The 14,094-nt window shown below is 44.1% G+C and overlaps 1 protein-coding gene across 1 annotated transcript in view; it reads left to right on the forward strand.

The window, feature by feature from the left end:
• The first annotated feature begins 2,171 nt into the window (after positions 1 to 2,171).
• The window catches only part of NOL11 (nucleolar protein 11), a 57,286-nt gene continuing 45,363 nt past the window's right edge, over positions 2,172 to 14,094 (forward strand). Inside the window, exons 1-10 of the mRNA XM_029599351.1 lie at positions 2,172 to 2,358; positions 2,648 to 2,761; positions 3,672 to 3,728; positions 3,888 to 4,036; positions 5,245 to 5,302; positions 5,412 to 5,553; positions 6,522 to 6,719; positions 7,436 to 7,512; positions 8,403 to 8,526; positions 9,101 to 9,207. Of these exons, the coding sequence (XP_029455211.1) occupies positions 2,224 to 2,358; positions 2,648 to 2,761; positions 3,672 to 3,728; positions 3,888 to 4,036; positions 5,245 to 5,302; positions 5,412 to 5,553; positions 6,522 to 6,719; positions 7,436 to 7,512; positions 8,403 to 8,526; positions 9,101 to 9,207 (1,161 nt within the window). The 5' untranslated portion in view covers positions 2,172 to 2,223. The remainder of the gene's footprint in view (positions 2,359 to 2,647; positions 2,762 to 3,671; positions 3,729 to 3,887; positions 4,037 to 5,244; positions 5,303 to 5,411; positions 5,554 to 6,521; positions 6,720 to 7,435; positions 7,513 to 8,402; positions 8,527 to 9,100; positions 9,208 to 14,094) is intronic.

A 14,094-nucleotide genomic window follows, 5' to 3' on the forward strand; every position in this document is an offset into this window, starting at 1 on the left:
CATTTCTCCTCCAAGGTATAAATATTTAGGTCCTCCAGTCAGTACAGACCCCACACCATTTTGGTTGCCTTTCTCTAAATTGCTTTAATTCTGACTCTGTCCTTTTTGTGATAGTCTACCCCCTTTCACCCTCATCCCATGACTCCTAGTTCCAGTATCCTTTCTGTTGAAAGAGACCTACCTCCTGATCTCCAAGATGAGATTTGGGCAAGATTCTCTCAACCTAGCTTGAGGGACGCTCTACCTGGGTAACATCAAGCTAGGTTGAGAGAACATTGCACAAATCTCATCTTGGAGTGAGTTTTCTCACTCCGAAGGCCAGCAAATCTTCACAAGAGACCACTGTTCTGTTCGTAGGTGTCACGTAGAATGTCAAAGTGGCCCCTAACCCCCTACACTCTTACCTAAACCCCACCTCGAGTTACTAGGTGGGCCTACAATAGGGATACAAATACCTACCTATGGGCCATGATATTATGGCCAGTCTCTCTCCTTCTCCTTCTCTCTCTCTCTCTCCTTCCTTACAGGAGACAGCTGTGCAATAGCTCTTTGCAGACAATATGGTGCATTAACAGGATTTTTCACATTTTGATAAATGACCCCCTCTGTTACACGGAGATAAGGGGAAAAGCACAGGACTGCTTCTATGGCCAAGCCCTAAAGGAAACAAAGAAAGTGTGCATGGGGGTAAGTTGCTGGTGCAGCTGTTACTACCCTTAACCAATAAGCCTTGATACTTTTGATGCAACTCCAACATTGCTCTCTCTGCAATGACAGGAGAAAAAGGGAATTGGATTTAGACAGCAACCAATGAGGGACCTGACTTTTACAGTATGCGGAACGGATGAGCATGGGGTTAACCAGCACAGAGCAGCAGTTACTACCCTTAACAGAAGGCTTAACCAATAAGCCTTGGTGCTTTTGATGCAACTGCAAGGGCTGAAAGGAAAGAGAAATTTGGAGTCAATCAACACAAGCCAATGACTTTTTTTGCAGTCTGGGGTACTGATGCTCAGACATTAAGGAAAATACACAGGACTGCTTCTACAGCCAAGTCCATAAGCGAAGCACATCAAGCAAAACTAACTGATACATGGGAGAGACCTGCATGGCGCAGCAGATACTACCATGGGAAGCTTGCTGGCCAGACTGGATGGACCATTGGTTCTTTTCTGCCATCATTTCTGTTTCTATGTTTGTGTACATTTGTATATAGTTCTAGATTTTGCAAAACAAATACTTTATGTATTTGTACAGGGAACAGCACAGAGTGAATAAAAAGTCATGTCACAAGTAAAATTAGGGGATTTACTACAGCTGCAAATATGAACTCTCAGCCCCTCTCTCTTCAACATATACCCCTTAGCCTGTGCAGGTACTTTGAGTACCTGTGCAGTGCAGGGGGAGAAGCATAGTGGTAATGACTAGATGGAGGCAAACCAGGAATGCATGGTTTGAACACAAGCGTTTGGAACACTGTGGACCTTATTCTGTGAACTTTTTTTTTTCCATAGGCACAGAATGAGAAAAAAATCCTGTTTGAAAGGTCTCAGATTAGCAACCAGGCCACGATTTGCTCTAAAGTGTCTATTTCCATCTTCAGTAAAATCAACAGAACACCCCACAAAGCTAACCCGGGATCCAGTTTGTGTAGACAGACATTTTGCCAGTCCTGTGTTTTGAACGCACACCCAAGTGCATTGTGCTATTTTATAGTCCTGATTCTTTCTTGTGAAATAAGCACTACAGGTGCGCCAGTACTTATTTAGGGTGTTAAACGGAAATCAGTACTAGATCAGTAGCTCCCTCCAGAAACGGGGCTTGCCCCACAACCTGCATAGACTTGTATTGCTGACTGTCCCATTCTTTACTACATTCTGAACTGAAAATCTGTGCATGCAACCGAGCAACTCAAGGAGCGGATCCGAGTCACCTGCAAAGCAGTAAGACCGGGCTACCCACCAACCATAGGTCGGAGGGCGTAAGAGAGAAGGGGGTGGGCTTTGGGTTTCGCGCATGCGTTGTGGAAGTGACACTACAGAGGGGGGGCCCCCCCAACAGGGGAACGGGCCTCCTCTGGTTCTTCGGTATCGCCCTCCTGCGCCACCAGGTGTCGCTATTCCCTCCGCATGCCGCCCGCAAGCGTTACCCTCCTTCCTTTGAGGTTTTCCAGCCTGCTTCTCGCGAGAAGCCCGGGCATGCTGGGATATTCTCTGTCGCAAGATGGCGACGCTGGGAGAAGGGTTCACGCTGTGCGGGCTGGCTCCCGGCGCGGGCGGCCCGCTGGGGGTTGAGCCCGGCGGAGGACCGGACCGTGCACTGGTGACCGACTCGGGCCGCACCGTCACGCTTTACAAAGTGAGGGAAGGGAAAGGGGCCAGAGTGCGGGGCACTGGAGTTCCCGGTTTTATGCCATTACGGAGCATTTTGTTATGATTAACGTCTTTTTCTTGGGTATAGACTTCATTACGTGGCAGCTGTAGTATGAAATCTAAAAAGTACTATTGTAAAACACATTTTATTGCAAAAATTATACTGGCTTTATGATTTTTTTTTCATTTCCATTTTCTACTGGCTTGGATACATGCTTGTTACAAGCTAAAAGTTTGTGTATATCTTTTTATTTAAATAGTTATGATTTTCTCAGGTGTCAGATCAAAAGCCTTTGGGTAGTTGGACAGTGAAGCAAGGCCAGAGAATCACCTGCCCTGCTGTGTATAACTTTGAAACAGGTGAATACATTGCTGTTCATGATAACAAGGTGAGAATTTGTGTGTGTTCTGCGCATAGATCCCATATGCATATATGAGTGTGTGTGAACACATACATACATTCCGAATAAGTATCAGCAAAAAAAGAACATACTGTGTGGAAATAACACTTCTTATATCTTAGAGTTGCTGAACAAAACTGATCACTTGTCTGTTGGTATAGTGAAAAATAACTTTTTGATTTACTAGAACATTCACATTATAAACAGATTATATTATTTATATTGTGGGCTCATAAAATTACTTGTTTGTGATGTACTAACAATACAAAAAGATCTTGATATACATCACTAAATTTTCTGACTTGTTCATTTTAAATCCATAAACAACGTAGATTTTGTTCACAAATTAATATGTAGCGCTATATTACTGCAGGACATTTTATAGGGTGAAATACGGTATAAGTGTAGGTAAGCTATGTGGTCATATGACAAATGATCACCATCTGAAAGTTTTAAATCCTGTATACTTTACCAGATTCCACATTCCACTACTTTATTCCACAGCCTGCACATTCTTGGAACTAGTTGACAGTTTAGCTGGAGCTCTGCATTTCATTTTACTGGTCCATTCCTAGAAGAAACTGCAGAAATTGTAGGATAATTACAACAGCAGTGCCCTCTACCAGCTGCAGAAATCAATCTTGAGTGTGAGAGGGGACAGGAGATGTTTTAACATCCTGTTCCCCACTGCCTACCACTTGCACAAAATTTATTTTTGAGTACAGGATAAAATAGGAGTGAAAAGGACCTGCTGGTGTAATGATCCTGCAAATTTTTTTTATGATTTCTTTAACAACATTATGTGAACTTTCAAAATGAGCATTTTTAATGGAGAGAGAAATGTATATGGGCACTTTGTATTTTTTTATTCTGTTATAAACTTGTGGTCTATTTTAAGGTTTTGAGAATATGGAAAGATGAAGATGTTAATTTGGAAAAAGTATTTAAAGCTACGGTAAGTTTCCTGTGTTCATTTCAGAATAATTAGGGACCCTTTAGAAGTTTTAGATCTAGTGATGGTAAGAAGCAGCATTGAATGCTGTCATTCTTATCATACATCATTTTAATAAAAGTCAGAGCACAGATTCAAAGTAAAAATAATTCTTTTTCCCAGCTGTCGGAAGATGTGTATCGGCTACATTCACATCCCAATGTGGAGCCACTAGTGGTGTTCAAAAGAGGAGCTATCCGATACCTTGATGCTTTGTTGGCTGCACCCCAACAGAGAGTTGAAGCTGTTATCCCAGAGGAAGAGGTTATTCAGTAAGTTACAGTACACGGCAGCACTGTGAATGGTTTCGTTTTACCTTTGGACACAGTTTGGTTCCAAAAATCTTTTGCATTTGTGGCATCTGATTTATTTGCTAGTGAATTCTTTTAGAAAGTCCCAGGAAAGCTCTAAATTATTCTACGATTTAAAAAATAAAGTGGAAATATGTACTGCTTTAAAATGTTGGTCATTTGAGGGAAAGAGTTGTCCCAACCCATCAATAGTATTTTTTTAAAGTTTTTTTTCTTTATGTAACTGTAATTTTATGTTTTTTGTTTTTCAATATTGGGGCGGATTTTAAAAAGTTTATGCGCGTAATCCTTTTAAACCCCTTCTGCGCGCGCCGAGCCTATTTTGCATAGGCCTGGCGACACAGCCAGCGCGCGCAAGCTACGCCTGTCCAGAGGCAGGCATAAATTTAAAAAAAAAATAAAGGTAGAGGGAGGGATTTAGGTAGGGCTGGGGGGGGCGGGTTAGATAGGGGAAGGGAGGGGAAGGTTGGGGGGGGGCGGAGGGAACGGGGAAAGCCATCGGGGCTACCCTAGGGCTCAGCGCACGCAAGGTACACAAGTGTGCACCCCCTTGCGTGTGCCGACCCCGGATTTTATAACATGCGTGCGGCTGCGCGCGTACATACGAAAATCTGGCCCATTGTGTTTTGGTCATGCATTGTGAACAACAATGCATCAAAAAACCTCATAATGGTTTTGGGTCTCATTGACTATCAAAGTATCATGTGCACGATTTCAATGACTTGCTTTGCTTCTCACAGCCAATCATACTGCTAAAGTCTAAAGACTTTCAGCAGTGCATTTGAGTTGCTGTGCTATTCCTGTTGCAGTGTTCAAGTAAGCATGAGGAATCAACCTAAAAAACAAATCAGTAGAGCAATGGCTTTTGTTATAATACGGAGGAGAAAAATCAGTGGAAAAGTCTTTTTTTTTTCTTTTCTAAAATTGAAATTCCCCAAAAAATTAAAATAAAACCTAAAAATGAAGCTTCCTGTTTAAGCTGCACAAATTGTCATTGCACCCCTTGGAAATTTAATTCCTGTAGTTATAGTAAAGTGCAACAAAAAATGTATCATTCTGTTAGAGGTCGCATTAGCTTGTTGCTACCCTTTTTTTCTACCTCTTTGTCTGTTTTAAATGTATTTTCTTCTCAGCAAGTTATGAAATAATTGTGTCTCTTCAAATAATAGATGGACAGAGATGTGTGTGGAAGCTCAACAGATCATCTTAGTGTTCATAACAGAAAAGGTAGGTTTTAAGTTGAAGCGTTAGACAATAGAGCTATTTCTCTGGTTCAGATATTGCTCAGATTACATATCTGAGTAAGATGTTAAATGTTTCCATTTTCCCTTTTTAGCATGGTGATTGCTATGTATATGTACAGAAGTTTAACCCAAACGTTCTGCTCAAATATAAACTCAAACCAGAGGAAGACATGTCTAATCCATTGAGCTTCACTGCATCATTGAAAAATAAGACTGTCACACTTCTATCTCTGTGTAAGTAGTGAGGAGGAAATTGTACCATTTAATACATTGCCTGGTTGCAAAATTTGTTCATTGGAGTTAGTGTTTTTAATTAATGTACTGAAGCATAACTTGAAAAAAAAATGGCATATTAGTATCTCAAGAATTTAAGATTTCTTTGACTTGGTAAATTTAGCTAGATCACATACAGTGGCTTGCAAAAGTATTCAACCCCTAAAAAGTCCAACATACTGACTGGAATAATCTGTGTAAGTGTCATTTGTAATCGGCACAAATCTGCTGACTTTTTAGTGGGTTGAATACTTTTGCATGCCTAATTAAACTGTTTAATTAGGGGGAGGAGGAATAGCCTAGTGGTTAGAACAGTGAGCTACGAACCAGGAGACCAGGGTTTGAGTCCCGCTGTCGCTTCTTGTGATCTTGGGCAAGTCACTTTACCTTCCATTGCCTCAGGCATGTAAAAACTGCTTTTTAAATCAGCCCATGGATTGAAAACCAGTCGCTTAATTTTGCCGGCGTCTGGTTTCCGAACCTGTGGCTGTCAGCGGGCTCAAGAACTGACACCGGCAAAATTGAGCATCAGCTGTCAAACCCGCTGACAGCCGCCACTCCTGTCCAAAAAGATTCGCTAGGGACGCGCTAGTGTCCCTAGCGCCTCTTTACCGCGGACCCTAATATAAATATTTTGGTTTACTGAATCGTGTGCACAGGACACTTTATTGTATCGGCCTGTTAGCTTGTAAGCCCTCTGGGGATAGGGAAATACCTACAGTACCTGAATGTAATCTGTCGGTATATAAAAAATAAATAAATGCCCTCTTAGTGGAACAGATTTCTTCTCTGAACTCTTTAGTGCCTATAGCAGTCTGTCAATCCATTTTTGCAGTGAACAGTTTTCACACATAATTTAGCATTTTTCATCTATTCTTATCCATGCAAAATGGTCATTTGTTTGTTGTCTTGTTTTGCTGTTTGCACAGATTCCAATAGATGTAGTTATAAGAGTTTGGTGTCTCTTCTTCAGTCTGGTACAGAGGAGGAGCAGATTCTGCCCAAGTCACTGCTTCTCAGGCTCCCAATGTCCAGTACTGTTCTGAAGAGAGCTGCATTGGGCATCCTTGATAATACCCATATAGCGGTGCTGGCGGCTTCGCCATCCCAGAATAATGACACGAAAGGTGAAATTTTTTTTTTAATCTTAATTGCATTCTAGCATTAATATAATTCAGTGTAAAAATGTCTTTTGTTAGTGACTGATTTATGTTATCGTGGAAAATGTGTGCAGTTAAGTATAGATTTGGGGTACTGAAAATCAGTTTATAAACTTATGCCTTTTGAAAAGATGACCTTTCATTTTGGAAAGGAATGGGTAATGACACCAGTGCCTTCCCTTGCTTACAGCCAACAAGAAGTAAGACCCATAGCATATTTTAAAAAAAAAAAAATCTTAATAAGGGGAACAGAAAACATCAAGTCTAACTCAAAATATTTCAATAGCATCATTAAAATAATTGCATTGAATTTCTTGAAACCATCTGGAGTGAAGCAACTGATCCAACCTTTTCTTCCCCAAATCAACTCAATAACCTAGGTATGACTCAATAATTAATACATAATACAAGGTATAAAGAACAACAAAATTGAGCTGTTGCTTCTCTAACCATTTATTGTATGTTTCAATTTTTGTTTTTAATTGGTGCATTTAGCAAATATGGTTCAAACCTTTGCTTATTATGATCTGATCTATATATCGATCGGCAACCAAAATATAAGGCTGCTAGATCTTTGAATACAAAATAACTGATCAACAACTCTTAAATTAGTAATTCTATTACAAGCAAAAGACATTGCCTAGGAATCTGTGATTGAGATGGCAGTTATATTATTTTCACAGAATGCCTTTGTGTATGGAATATAAAGTTTCAGACCTTGCAGACATCAAAGGAATTGCCACAGGGGACTAGTGGACAAGTAAGTTGATAGTCTGTATTTTAACATTCCCTTTTCCTGATGCAGTGTAACAAATTTAATTGTCAAATTGATTTTTTTCTAATGTATTTTGTTGCACTTCTTATAGACTAATAGGGGATCAACAAAACCACTGTGGTGTAAACCTACTTTTAAATAACCTAGTTCCAAAATAAATTAGAAATTGATTTTTTTTTTTTGTTTTATTTTTTAGCATATATTTTTAAATAGCAAATTCATCTGGGAACAGAAAATGGTTGATTTTAGCCTGCTGTACTGGATTTTTAAATCCAATTAAATATAGACTGAGGGAAGACAAGGTTTGTAACAGCCACCCGTGAAAAGAGTTTTTGTGCATGCAGCACATGAATTCTAACAGTATCTAGGAAACATGACCCACTGAAACCTGTGTTATGGGCCAGCCCAGTGACTTTGTGAACCCCAAAGGAAAGGCAAACAAATGTTGGGTCAAATAATCCCTACATCAGGTAGGGTCACCTCCCAAAACTAAGAAGACATTTTATTTCACAAATGTTTTCCTTGTTTAAAATATTAAAATGTAATATTAGTAATATAAAGAAACTGTTGATTTGTATGCACATTTTATCTATTTAGCATTTTTCTTTATTATTTTTTTGATTATATCTGTGGTACATTTTGAGGTTTGTTTTTATACTAAGCTCATGCACAAATAGGAACGCAACACCACGAGAAAATCTGGTCAGTTTTATCCTTCTCTGAGAAGTAAAGCAAGACATGTAGACACTCCTAGGAGCTGAGTAAATAGCAGTGAGGCCCTTAGCTCGGAGCTTAAAATGCTGGTTTGTAGATCTCAATGAATTGAAATACTTTTCATCAAGGCTAATACACAAAATGCACTTCACATTTTGTAGCTGTGGTGTTATGAAGGAAAACTGTACGTAGCACATGGGAAGACGATGATTGTAATCCCTTACCAGTGTGAAAACTCTTCTTTAGCTGCTGCTCTTGGAAAACTCAAAAATATCCAAGTATCAGGTATGAGATGGTTGTTAATTACTGCTATACAAATTACAATTAATATTAAAAAAAACAGAATAGTGACGTTGCAGGCCTGTGCATGGATAGCACGAGTCAGGCTCATAGCAGGGGCTCTGGTGAAAGGTGTGAGATGTCATCATGTTCCAACAATGATCCTCCATTCCAGGACCCTCTTTGCCCTCCACTCCTGCTCTGTTTTCTTCAGTTCTCTCTGCAGTTACCTCCCTGCCCAACAGCAGAAGGTAGAGAGCTTTCTGCTCTAACCATTATGGAAGGTGCTGCCTCACCTTTTTTTGAGTTATGGGATCTAAGGTTATTTCTGAGCCTGGATTTGCCCATGTGACGGCACACCATGTTAACCACGGGGCTATTAGGCTAGCCCTTAATGTCAGTTTTAAATATAATGTGGAACAGAAGCATACAGTGACCTTTTAGTAGGGAAGGTAACAATACATATAGTTATTACCAGGGCCCATAACTTTGCATTGCCTAAATATAGCAAAATCCATTGTTATTGCATTAATATAAATGCTCCTAATCAGACTGTAAACAGTTTTTTTTTCTTCTACAGAGGTGAAAACAGCTTCAACAATTGTCAACTGGAATGTGTTCCTAGAAGGTGGATCAGAATTACAACCACAGCAGCAGTCCCCAGTAAAAACAGATTCAAAAAGAACTGTACGTGACTTTGGAAGGGGAGGGGATTGTTAATTAAGCACACTACATGTGAGTTACAGTATGATGCTCTACAGCAGCAGCACTTTTGGGATACCTAATTAGCCTTTCCAATTAGCTCGCACATATATGTGCTTTATTTAGATCTTGAGATCTGTGGCGGCTGGTCATTAAATTATTTATCATTTTCACTTAGCTTTTTTTTTTTTTTTTATCCTAACTTTTGTTAATCACTTTTGGAGTATCTGATTAATTATACAGAGTAATTCAGTAACTCACATAGTTACGATGTGCACAAATAGTGGAACTGAACTGGGGTGCCTGCGCTCACAGCCCTCTGCTGCTCTGCCAGTCACATGCTTGCATGGGTGCTATAAAAACCAGAAATTGGAGAAACAAAGCACACCAATATATGGACGCCTTATATATCCTCACTGCCACATAAAACATGCTGTTTGGTTTTGAATACTTAATGAATGAAGTTCTGTGCTATAAACTTAATTCCCTGTATGTACCCAGATCAGTCCAGACAATGGGTTGAGCCTCCTGTCCAGCAGATGGAGACAGAGAAAAACTGAAAGGATATCCTATATCAGGATAGCGCTTACCTGCATCCCTTCAGTATTTCTCTGTCTCCAGCAGATGCAGGCAGCTGAACTTGCGGTTCCCTTCCCTCTTCAATTTATTTCTCCTGTGAGATTCTTCTCCTTTTCTTTGCAGGATCAAGCAAGTATTACTTTTATATTAATAAAATAAAAAAAAGATTTAAACAAAGCCTATCTTTGTCAGAATTCAAGACTCCTGGTTTTCAGGGAGACAGCTCTGTCTCCTCGCTCTTATGGGATCCTAGGGGGGCTTGCCCTTTGTTTATTCAGCCTAGGATCCCTTCCCGGTGACCTGCTTGTCCATGGGACGATACTGGTGGTCCAGTCACTCCCCCTCCTTGCCTGTGCTGTTCTTGAGATGCTCCATACCTCAAGGTTTAGCAGGGAAACTCATTTCCCCTGCATTTTTTAAAGTTTAATTAAAAGAAAAAAGACAAGCGCATCACGGCAGAGACAAGCTACATTTATCCCTGCTCTGAGGACAGGGAGAGCAGCGTGGCAGGGTTCGTTCTCCTGCACCCACTTGCTCGGGCAGCTCAGCCCAGCTGATTCCCTCTCAGCAGCGGCTCCTACCTTTGATTATGCCGCGGTCTAATTGCTGCCTTGCCTGCGGGGAGCCTGCAATTCGGCTCTCCCACAATGAGCTGTGTTTGGAGTGTTTTCCCAGCAGGGAGGGGGCCCTCTGCGGTGGCGGGGAAGTCAGCAGCCTGTTCTCATGCTCCTAAACGCGTGGCCAGGCCGTCCCCTTCACTGAAAACTGCGGGAACGGTGGCCATTTTGAGGACAGGTTCTTCCTCAGATGCCGGGCTCCAGGGCTCAGAAGAGCCTGATTTAACTATTTCCCCGCTGAATTTAAGCCCAGTCAGAGTCTCCCGGAGGGGGTTTCTGATCCTAATCTTTCTCCCCTTTCTCCCTCTTTACCCGGGAAATCGGGCCTCATTTTTCCACTGAATTTGTGCTTTTAATGCACAAATCTTATCTGGCCAGCCTGCAGGAGGAGGATGATCCTTCCCCAGGTCTCCCCCAGCGATCATCCCTCAGGTGCCTGCCTCCTGGCCGGATGCGCAGAGCTCCGTCAGGGTGGTACTCGGAGCCCTGGACCCCCCCAACCGCCTCCGATCCCGATCCGGACTCTGACTTGCTCCCGGGTCCTCCTCTCGAGGGTGACGACCCACGTGTTCTCCGGTTGTTCCAAAGGGAAGAGCTGGACTTGCTCATCCCCTTTATTTTGGACGAGCTGGGTATTGAAGTGCCACCTGAAGATTCTGCTACACCTTCTATGCCAACTAACATGGACCTGATCCTGGCAGGACTCCGGGCTCCTCCACGTACGTTCCCGTTTCACCCTATGCACAGGCAGTTGCTCCTCCGGGAATGGGAGTCTCCCGAGGCGGGGCTCCATGTGGGCAAGGCGATGGACAAGCTCTATCCCCTCCCTGATCAATGCCTAGACATGCTTAAAGTTCCTAAGGTGGATGCTTCCGTCTCCGCGGTCAGTAAACATATCACCATCCCAGTGATGGGAGCTACGGCACTGAAAGATATTCAAGACCGCAAACGCATCTTTGAAGTCTTGGCCTTAGGAGTCCGGGTGACGATCTGCAGCAGTCTCATGCAGCTGGCAAGCCTTAGGTGGGTTCAACAATTGCTTAGCACCCAGGACCTCCTGTCTGCAGAGGTAGAGCAGGCAGAAGGACTGGAGGCAGCAGTTGCATATGGGGCTGATGCCTTATATGATTTGCTCAGAGTGCAGGCCAGGGCTATGGTTTCAGTGGTGTCGGCCAGACATCTCCTCTGGTTGCGCAATTGATCGGCGGATTCCTCTTCCAAGTCGCAGTTGGGCACTCTTCCCTTCAAGGGCAAGTTGCCTTTTGATGAGGACCTTGAACAGCTTATCAAATCCTTAGGAGAGAACAAGATTCATAAGCTGCCGGAGGACCGCCAGAAACAGTCCAAGTCCTTTTTTCCTTCACGTTTTCATTTTAGAGGCCAGCGCCGGTTTAATTGCAGAGCACGGGGATCCTTTCCAAGGGGTACTTCCTCTAGATCCCATTCCTGATCTCATTCCTTTCGTGGCCGATGTCCCTTCTGGGAGGGAAACCCGCAGCACTCGGCCGTGAAGTCCTCTTCCCAATGAAATACGGCCGACCCGTTCCTCCGTCCCCGACTTAGGTGGACGGCTGACCCTGTTTCTTGAGGAATGGGTCAAAATCACATTGGACCAGTGGGTCCTCGAGGTGATAGAGAAAGGTCACACTTTAGAATTTGCTCGAGATCTCCCAGACCTCCATATAATCTCTCCAAGCGGAAGCGCCCAGCGTTCTGAAAGACTCTTGTCAGGTTGCAAGAGCTTGGAGCCATAGTTAGTCCCTGTCCCAATGGAGGAACAAGGATCCGGCCAGTATTCCATCTACTTTGTCGTGCCCAAAAAGGACGGTGCCTTCCGTCCAATCTTGGATCCCAAGAGAGTCAACTGGGCCTCAGGGTTCCCCATTTTCGGATGGAGACCCTGAGGGCGGTGATAGCGGCGGTTCGCTCAGGCGAATACCTGGCCTCGCTCGACTTAAGAGGCTTACCTGCACATACCGATATGCCTCGACCATCAGAGGTATCTCCGGTTCAACATTCTGGGGCAACACTTCCAGTTCCGGGTGCTTCCGTTCGGCCTCACCACTGCGCAATGGACCTTTACAAAGGTCATGGTAGTGGTGGCGGCCGCTCTCCACCAGGACAGAGTCCTAGTCCATCTGTACCCGGTCAATTGGCTCATTCAAGCCAAGTCGGAAATTCTTTGCAGGTTGGCGGTTGACAGGGTCTTGACTTGCCTGACCTCCCTGGGGTGGATAGTCAACTTTTCCAAGAGCAATCTCCAGCCCTCCCAGGTCCTGGAATTCCTGGGAGCATGCTTCGACACCCGGGTTGGCAAGGTGTTCCTGCCGGACGCTCAGGCACTCAAACTTATGGATCAAGTGCGCAATTTCCTCTCTCTCCTGCTACCCACGGCCTGGGATTATCTTCAGGTCCTGTGGTCCATGGCTTCCACTATCGCTCTGGTTCCTTGGGCTTTTGCGCATATGCATCCATTACAGAAAGCTTTGCTGTCCCGCTGGAAGCCGGTGTCGGAACAGTTTCAGACGCACCTCCCGCTCTCCGACTCTACCATCGCCGACATGCAATGGTGACTTTCACTCGCTCACTTCCTGAAGGGGATGCCCCTTCAGACTCCTCAGTGGATCATTGTTACGACTGATGCCAGCCTCTCAGGCTGGGAAGCAGTGTGTCAAACTCAGTCTACGCAGGGATATTGGTCCCCAGTTCAATCCCGCTGGCACATCAATCGCCTGGAGGCCAGAGCGGTCCGTCTGGCACTCAAGCTCTTTCTTCCTCTGATCTGCCGCAAGGCGGTGTGGGTGCTCTCGGACAATGCCACCTCTGTAGCCTATATCAATCAGCGGGGGGGCACCAGAAGTCACCTAGTGGCTCTGGAAGCCAGCAAGCTGTTCGCCTGGGCAGAGCGTCACCTGGATCGCTTGGCAGCTTCCCACATTGTGGGGAAGGAGAATGTTCAAGCCGATTTCCTCAGTCGTCAGCGTCTAGACCCCGGAGAGTGGGAGTTGTCCGGAGCGATGGATCTGATCGTACGCAGGTGGGGTCCCCCCACTTAGACCTAATGGCTACTCTGAACAATGCAAATGCTCTTCAGCCGCAGAAGGGAGAACTGCTTGGAAGGAGTGGATGCTCTGGTCCTTCCCTGGCCTCACGACGTTCTCTTGTATGTGTTTCCTCCTTGGCCTCTGGTGGGAAAAGTTCTCAGAAGAATAGAACTTCATCGGGGGTCCTGTCATTCTTGTGGCACCCGAGGGGCCCCGCAGACCGTGGTACACAGATCTGGTGAACCTTATGCAGGACGGTCCTCTTCACCTTGGCCATCTGCCACACCTTCTCCGACAGAGTCCAGTATTTTTCGATTAGGCGGATCGCTTTTGTCTGGTGGCCTGGCTTTTGAACGGAAGCGGCTAAGAAAGAAGGGATATAAAGAAGAAGTTATATCCACCCTGTTGTGGGCTCGTAAGACTTCTACCTCTCTTGCTTACGTCTGGGTTTGGAGAATTTTTGAGACTGTGTGCTGAGTCTGGAGTGTCGGCACGCAAGGCTCCGGTCTCCCAAGTCCTCTCTTTTCTCCAGGATGGCCTTTCCAAGGGTCTGTCTTTCAGCTCCTTACGGGTACAGGTTTCCGCTCTCGGGTCCCTTTTAGGCAGTATCGATTGTTACGCAGTGGCGGCTC

The sequence above is a fragment of the Rhinatrema bivittatum genome, chromosome 4 (assembly GCF_901001135.1).
Source record: "Rhinatrema bivittatum chromosome 4, aRhiBiv1.1, whole genome shotgun sequence".
NCBI lineage: Eukaryota > Metazoa > Chordata > Amphibia > Gymnophiona > Rhinatrematidae > Rhinatrema > Rhinatrema bivittatum.